This window comes from Prunus persica, chromosome G1 (assembly GCF_000346465.2).
Source record: "Prunus persica cultivar Lovell chromosome G1, Prunus_persica_NCBIv2, whole genome shotgun sequence".
Taxonomy (NCBI): domain Eukaryota; kingdom Viridiplantae; phylum Streptophyta; class Magnoliopsida; order Rosales; family Rosaceae; genus Prunus; species Prunus persica.
In genome coordinates this window covers 5,420,451-5,428,989 of record NC_034009.1, presented here as the reverse complement: position 1 = coordinate 5,428,989, position 8,539 = coordinate 5,420,451, and the positions used below count along the sequence as shown (strand labels likewise).

The 8,539-nt window shown below is 37.3% G+C and overlaps 1 protein-coding gene across 1 annotated transcript; it reads right to left on the bottom strand.

Annotated features, from left to right (window-relative positions):
* LOC18788413 (putative clathrin assembly protein At5g57200) lies at positions 3,706 to 8,176 on the bottom strand. The gene is made up of 15 exons (XM_007222237.2): positions 7,547 to 8,176; positions 7,348 to 7,417; positions 7,009 to 7,106; positions 6,603 to 6,741; positions 6,383 to 6,510; positions 6,210 to 6,302; positions 6,017 to 6,067; positions 5,570 to 5,635; positions 5,387 to 5,452; positions 5,202 to 5,282; positions 5,044 to 5,121; positions 4,751 to 4,927; positions 4,584 to 4,659; positions 4,365 to 4,483; positions 3,706 to 4,263 (listed from the first exon to the last, which is right to left on the bottom strand). The coding sequence occupies exons 1-15, from the start codon at positions 7,634 to 7,636 to the stop codon at positions 3,850 to 3,852; spliced, it is 1,746 nt and encodes a 581-aa protein (XP_007222299.1). The 5' UTR covers positions 7,637 to 8,176; the 3' UTR covers positions 3,706 to 3,849.

Genomic DNA, 8,539 nt, shown 5'->3' with positions numbered 1-8,539 from the left:
AAACAAGTTGAAATGCCTCAGCAGCTTTGGATTTAAATGTGTTATTGACTCTTCAACTTTCATAATATTTTTATATTGTGAAAAATGAAAAGATTATGTTCATTGTATCAAAGTTACCTGTAAGTAATAAGATCATGTCGTAGTGAAAGATAAGCCCCTGCCATCATTTAATCTCACTCTGTTCTTTACCTTTTACTGAGGCCCTCATTATAGTCCCTTATGTAGTGTTTGCTCTAATTAATTTTTCTACTTGCAGACGAAACTTAAACTTACTGGGAATCCACGTGGTCGTTTAGTGACATATTCAGAAACTCAGAGTTATTGTGACTCTAAAGCAGGCAAAACACTGGTGTTGGAAGGACATGTAAAAGGGTTATTGTGCATTCCATTGTACAAGCTTGAATGGATTTTCTTTTCTGTTGTATTTGGCCCTTCTCTTTTCAAGCATGCCAAAAATCAGCCCGGTTTTGTAATATGTGGTTTGTGCCCAATTAATTTACCATGGATCTTGCATTTTTATACCCAATATTTGATAGCTGCCTTCTTTTTAACGATGATTCATTGAGGGAGAGAATTACTTTCCTTTTGAATATGAATCGATGTGCAACTCCAACTATCATTTGAAAGGCCAACATCAATTGATGGTAATGTAAGGATGGATAACAATTGTCGTGTCCGTCATATTTTAATTCAGGATTACTTTCAACGAAGTGGAGACTCTTATTAGACCAAATGCCATTGACATACGATTTAATAGCAATATTAGGCCAATATACGTGCACTATAGAGGCAATATTAGAGCAATATAAGGACAATACGATAGCAATAGTATTACAATATACATCCAATAGGGTGGCAATATGCATACACTATCTATGCAATACAAAGGCAATATGACGGCAATATACATACAATAGAACAGCAATATTAAGTGAATCTACATACAATACACACACATCCATTACAGACTACATTTTACAGATGCAAAAGAAATCGCCACCGAACCTTAACAATACTATCCCTGTGAAGGGAAAACGAAGGCAACAAAAGATCCATGTACTCGGGTGAGATGAACTGAAGCAGCACTCACCCTTACTACAGGTCCATCAAAAGATCCATGTCTTTGTCCTTTCTCCTCGCTGCATGCACGAGGCTATGATGAGCCATTCCCTCAGCACCCATATTCAGCACCTCCCAGACACCAGCTACATCAATTTCACTCCAATTGTAGTCTGGTGAGATGACCGAAGCATAATCTCGGAACATTTCGAAGCCGTTGTTGAAACACTCAACCATTTCATGGTCATATTCTTCAGATTTTGTGAATTTTTCGACAGCATATTTCTTTCTCTCTTCCAATTTCAACTTCAAGGACTCTAACTCTTTGCTCCGACTTTTTGCTTTTAGAATTTGCTTCACTTCTCCAGCATATGCTTTGTTCAACTTGTTGGCCAAGTTTCCCATAACTTGGCCATGAATTTCACATTTACTACGATTTTAAATAAATAAATATATTTAGGACACGTGGCGCAAGAGGGACCTATTTAAAAATAAAACAAAATAGTACAGCCGCACGCTATACTCAGTTTTTTAAAAAATAAAGTACTTTTGACACATGGCGGCAAATTGGTGGGGGGTCTTGTTTTATAAAAATAGTATAGCCGCGCGGCTATACTATATTACACGTGGGCACCAAAGGGCTGTGCGCCTATTATCTTTTTTTTAATAGGAAATAGGATAGCCGTGCGGCTATACTCTATTTTTTTATTTTTAAAATAGATTGCTTTTGACACGTGGCGGCAAACTGCTGGGGGTCCTTGTTTTATAAAAATAGTATCGCCGCAAGGCCATACTATATTACACGTGGGCACCAAAGGGCTGTGGTCTATTATCTTTTTTTTTAAAATAGGAAATAGTATAGCCGCGCGGCTATACTCGATTTTTTTAAATTTTTTTTGTCAAATTTGTCTTCAATAAATAATATACACTAGTGGCTGCTACAGTCTTTTATATATATAGGACAAGAATTTAGCACTTTCAAGTTTAATACTCTATTATACACATACGTACGTATTTTTCAGTAATACATTCGTGTTCTATACACGTCTCACGTTTTTTAAAAAGAAAATGTGGTTGTACATATGCATACATATTTCTGACGTTTAATACACAAAATACACGTATTCTTTACAACATTTGTAGTAAGACACACAAAATTCACGTATTATACAAATAATTCTCACATACTATTGAATAAGAATAATACATGTTATAAAAATTATATTACAATATGATATAGTGGACGATTAATAACTACCATGAAACTAGCAAATTAATATATATAAAGTACAAACTAATGCAATTGGGAGGGTCTTTTTTTCTTAATTTTGTTCTTATTATAAAAATAGTATAGCCGGGCGGCTATACTATATTACACGTGGGCACCAAAGGGCTGTGCGCCTATTATCTTTTTTTTAAATTGGAAATAGTATAGCCGGGCGGCTATACCCGATTTTTAAAAAAAATTTTGTGAAAATTTTTTTTTTGAAAAATTTGTCTTCAATAAATAATATACACTAGTGGCTACTACAGTCTTATACATATATATATGGGATATTATCTTTATTTGGGAATATAATCACCAATTAAAAGATAAATCACCTAATTATGGTATTATCCTATTTAAGAGATACATCATCAATTAAATGATTTGATCCCAATCAAATCCCTAATTGATTCAATTTATACAACCTAGCAAAAAACCCGAGAAACTCCAGTCTCTCTCTCCTAGTCGACGACATCCCTAGCCGCCGTCCGCTCCACTCTCATCTCTCCCGCACGACTAACTGCCACCCCAAACATGGCTCCGGCCACCCAGTTCTCCCCGTAGATAAAACTCCATACTCTCTTTTAGCTATTGTTTTCTCCTATATACAATTGAACTAACTTAGGCAGGAGGGCTTTGGCCAACACCCCACAGGTGTGGTCTTTTGCTGATGTTTGATTTTACAAGAAGAGAGAGAAAGAAGTTCAAAAGGTAAAGGATCTTCAAGCGAATATTCTTCCGTGATATTTGCACAAACAGTTTTCGCTTCCGCTAAGAGCATCTCCAGTAGGGGTTGTATAATGGGGTGTATGTTAAATATACACCATTTGTGATCGGAATCACCCCCAATGGAGAGGTGTAAATGATTGTAAATTTGCATCACAACCGTGAGATACAAATTTAGATGCACATGTGCATCCTTTTTTACATCCCTTGCAAGTGGGGCTTACATGAGAAAAAGTGAGAAAAAATGGACAAAAGTGAGCAAAATCAATTATACATAGATTTACATCTTCACCATTAGAGCAAAAACCATATTTACAACCCTCGGAGGTGTAAAGGGGAAGTAAAAGTGACTTTACACCCCCAAAAATTCACCCCCTACTGTGAATGCTCTAAACTACCTAAATACTCAGGTCACCGGTATCCTACATCACTCAAACACATTAGAAATATTCAATTTCGTCTTTAGCGTTATTTCCATCCAATTTTCTGCCAAAACCTCACATGCTTGGTAAATAATAAAAAATTGTAGAACTTGCATTGGTTATTGGGCGTTATCCATGTAAATCAAACCATCACTCTGTTTGTTTTATTTTTATTTTTAATACACGTGTGACTTCTGATAACTGTTAACAATAAGCACAAGTTTTATGAAATTAACACATCAATTTGTATGCATTCCATTGTCAATAGCCCTCCAAAACAATATACAGAGTTAAACAAAGAATGAGCTTCTCAAACTCACACTACTCCAAAGAATCAAAGAATAAGCTGGAATTAAATCATGAAACAAATGACCTCTATATTAGGTGTTGGTTTCCCTGGTGTGGCGTTGAACTAGGAGGGAAGCTGAATGGATCTCCAAACGGGTTCGAAGAACCCGGGGGCTGCATCTGTTGGGGGTATTGAGAATAATAAGGGTGAGGCACCATCATCATGTTCTGCTGCTGTTGATATTGCTGGTTCTGTTGCTGCAGGATTTGCTGATGTTGGTGTTGTTGTTGAGCCATTAGCGCCATTTGCACGTTGGTTGGGGGTGCTATGTTGTTGGACATTGCAAATGGATCCTGCACAGGATGTTGTGCTTGTTGTTCAAACGGGTTATGCAAGCTCGTTGCACCGTAGCCATAGCCTGCGTTCTGGAGCTGTATCTGTCTCCTGGCACCTTCATCTTCATACAAGCTATCAAGTAATAGCTTGTCAAAGCCACCAGCCTGACCCGAAAATGAAACCAATGCTCATCAACAAACCAAAGGGTAGAAGAACGAAATGAAAAAGCTTTAGCTTAATGAAATGAACAGAAAATAATACTAACAAACTTCTTGTCCATGGGCACTTGGCTTGTATGGTTGCTTGGTGTGGTCACCAGTGCTAGCTCCCAGCCTGAAGTCCCAGCAAGATCATTGAAACTTGCTCCAGATTGTTGTTCGTTCCCTGCGAATGTACAAATAGTATGATGTATGAAACAAATTCCACAGTGAAGGCATGTGTAGAATTTCCTCAAAATCAAATATCATAGACAATGGAAGCCTACCTTGTGGAACTATTGCAAGAGCCAAGGCATTGCTTTCTTCAATTTCTGCAGCTTTTGGATTTATTTCCCTTAGACCCTGGACAAAGAAAAGGCAAAAGACAACATGAATTGCAGAACTTCATAAAATTGGCATCAGAGAAAACATGAAGTACTTGTGCATAACGTACCAGAAGATCAGTGTCGTCCGTTGATATCAAAGGGGGAGGTTCAACTACCTCTTCCTTAGGTTGGCGTTCTTCCTCTTCCTCCGTTTTCTCCTCAACTTCTTCTTCTTGTTGTTCAGGCTCTGGAGGAGGAGGAGGTTCTTCAGGTTTCTGAGGCTGCTGGTCTGTCTCCTGGTATTCCTATAGTCAGAACAAAATTATCAGAAACTTCGAAGAAATTATGGCAACCTTTTATTTTCATTTACTTTTTATGTCAAATTCTGAGACAGAAAAAGAAATTATGGAAACTATCTCACCAGTCTCTTGTTAACAGAACCGGACTGCGGCGCTTCCTTTATATACTCCTCCATTGTTGCAAGAAAGGATGGAGGTGGCTGTTTAGGGCAGAGAAGAAAATTTGTGAGAGACCATGTAGTGGAGTCAACTTAAATATACCACTGAGGCCAAATGGAACCTGTCTCAATGTTGGAAACTGAAAAGTTCTAGCAAGATCCAAACCCTTGCAATATTCATAAAAATCAGCTAGGGCTTCGGCCTGTAGTTGAATAAAGGAAAAACAATTTTTTAGGGGATGATCCAGCAATTTACAGAAGTGCATATTTTCATACAATAGGTTCCAAAATCAGTACCACTGTATACCTGTTGGCCAGCTCTTTTATAAACATTGAGAGCTTTAACTGCATCATGTCTTGACATATCAAAGAACTGCAGGAACATGTAACATAAACTGGTATTATTGAAAAAAAATTAAAAAGAGAAAGCATCATTTAACAACGGATTCAGTTCAACGAAACATGAGAACTGAATCTAATAGAGTCTTACCATGTCAACAAGATTTATAATTCCGTCGTTGATGGCACAATATATTTTAAAGCTCTCTTTTAAAACCTACATGGAAAAGGACAATGTTGAAACCCAGAAGCAACTAGTGATAAGGCATATATTATGTTTTCCCAAGGATGTTATGGCCTTAACAATAAAGAATAGTTATGAAAGCTTGCATAAACTGTACCCTTACAGACCGTATTGGAGCAATTTGGGTTTCTATGACATAACATGCTTAAATTACTGCAGTGTAATGACAGAAATTCTGTCAATGGTTCAGGGCCCGTGTATCATACTTGGAAATTAACTAAAAAGCCATAAACCTCATGAATTTCATGTCCTAATTTACAAAGTATGTGATGCATAAAGCAGTTTTCAATAAAGGCATGTAGAGACACTCTCACACTCTGATCATATAAAAATGGAGATTGGTATCATGCATACCAGAGCTAAGGCATATTGTATGAGGTAATTGTTAAAAGCTGTTCCCTCAGGCTGCAAAATAAGAACAAATTAGAAATTCCAACCAAAGGAACAAAATGTTTCAATAAGAGAAACCGTCATGGATCAACATAAAGTATTTGACTATAAAGAACCAAACCAGATTTGGTGTTCTGTATCAATATTAAGTTATTACCTGGCAGCCCATGAGGCGGTAAAGAAGTTGCTGCAGTGCAGGTAGTTGCTCCAACAGCTCATCGGCAGCCAATGTTCGTGTTCTACTATGTACCTAGTGGAGTTAATAGTATCTTTGTTATGCGAAAGATGATGAAGAAATTCAGTGTGAGAAATGACAACCACAAACCACACCTTTGTTGATCCTGGTGATGTTTTTGTCAAACGCTCCGACTCGATGTCATACTTCAGAACCCGGAAACACTCCAGCCGTTCTTCTAGAAAGAGGGCATATGTCCTAACCCAAGCAGAGCAATCCCAAGCTGCAAGGTAGAATTTGGTCTAAGAAGAGACTGTTACAATATTGGCAACATGTTACATAAAAAAACTGCCATGGAAGGTAGAAGCATTTTACCAAGGGGACTTGAGTCATCTTTAAAATTGGAAATTTGGAGAATGTGTCCTCTCTGAGAATAGTTTAGAAGCTCTTCTCTAAATGTAGGATCACCCTCTCTCAATGTTCTATGAACAACTATCAATGTCTTTATGGCAACCTGCAGATTTTGTCAACTTGTCATTAGGTAAGTGATTTGCTACATTTAAGGAACCAAGTCATAACATGTTTGCAACTGCATTATCACATCAGTTCTTTTGAGCTTGTTTTCATGCTAACTTTTTGCAACTGCTACAAAACCAATTCGTATCAGTTATATATCAATTCGAAGCCTCCTGGACCTTGAGCCAAATTTACATATTGTTTCAATTAAGAACAAACACTATGATAAGAAGAAGAAGAAGAAGAAGAAGAATTAAGGACATACAATCCAGCTCCGAGTCTTGGACAATCTCTTGGCCAGAGCATGAATACAGTATGCCACATCTGCCCGTGGACGTGTCACAGATGTTGCAGAGAAAATCTCTATGCAGGGAAACAAAAACAAAACCCCCCAAAGAAAATAATCAGGTATGAGAATGAGACTGAATTAGGAAAGATCATTAGTGCAAGAAAATACAACTACAAACATTCTGTTAGCAAATGCAAGGAAAATGACCACAATTACAAATCTTGATAACCATTGTCATGCAAATTCAAATCCTCACATCATTCAAAACACAAAATCATAAATTTAGAAAATCAAATGAAAAAGACATAAACTCACTTCGAACATGGCGTTCCTTCGGAGGGCACTCAACGTGACTGGTGGCCTTCACCGTGGCAATATCCAAATCCTTCCAACAAAACCAACATTTCATCAAACAAACAATCAAAAACCAAACTGCTAGGCATTAACAGAGCTCAAGAAACAAAACCCATCAATCAAATTTGCTTCTTTTTCATTTTTTTTTCCTTCTTGGTACCTTGAATTCGCTGTTGACCTTGATGAGGCCAACCTTGGTAGAGTCCTTCAGAGCTCCATAGGCCTTCCTAAAGCTCTGGAACGTGCCCATCAAATTGTTCTTTAAAAAATATATATATATATAATTGGTTTTTTTTTTCCTTCAAGAACACCAACACCTTTTCTTGTGTTGGCCTAGAGAGATTCAATTCATGGCTAGAGATAGAGAGGAGAAGGAGATCATGGTGCTGAAGATGTTCTTGTTCTCTGAAACCGAGTCGTTCCAACAACAAAAACAACCAACGACTCTCTCTCTCTCTCTCCCCTCCAAGGCTCCAAAATGTGCGCAACAGGAAGGACTATAATTATATGGGCATTTTTGTAGTTTTAATCCCCACACCCCACCCCCTCCTTCTGTTTTTTTTTTTTTAAAAAAAATTTGCCAAACGTTTTTTTTTCCCTCTTTGTTGTCTGTTGATTTTGAACTATAAGTCACCAGAATATTTCATGAATATTATTGTTGTCTATGGGTTTGATTTGAGAATACAAAATGGCGGGTATTTTATTTGTATATGAAGTACTGAAATACCCATAGTTGTTTATGACTTGGTGTAGGGAAAGTATGGGTATTTTGGTAATTTAGAATCTCAAGTTTTTGGGAGATCCAGTACAGGCTGGTGTAGATTGTAGAATGAGAGGACAGGCTGGAAGCATATGGTGAACCACCACCTACAACACCACTTACAAATCTCATTAAGATTAGGTGGCATTGGGATGGCCTCGTGGAAATTCCATTTTTCTTCTTTTTCTTTGCTCCATCCTCCTTTTTCCCCTTCCCTATCCTCTCTCTTTTTCTGTTTTTCTTTGCTTCTGATGTGACTGATCACCATTTTTCTGTCTACTCTCATTTTTTTTCCTTTCTAATCATTAAAAGTAAAAATCATAATAATAAAAAAAAACAAGAGATGTTGCCAAAGGTCACGTTTGGTGAGTCGAATTAGACTGAATTCTTTCA

What these genes read in the sequence shown, in the direction of transcription:
- LOC18788413 (XM_007222237.2), bottom strand. Translation starts at nt 7,636, where the DNA reads ATGGGCACGTTCCAGAGCTTTAGGAAGGCCTATGGAGCTCTGAAGGAC. An exon ending in AGGTCAACAGCGAATTCAAG is followed by an intron (nt 7,418 to 7,546) that starts GTACCAAGAAGG and finishes TTTTGTTGGAAG; the next exon opens with GATTTGGATATTGCCACGGT. An exon ending in CCAAGACTCGGAGCTGGATT is followed by an intron (nt 6,742 to 7,008) that starts GTATGTCCTTAA and finishes CAAAATCTGCAG; the next exon opens with GTTGCCATAAAGACATTGAT.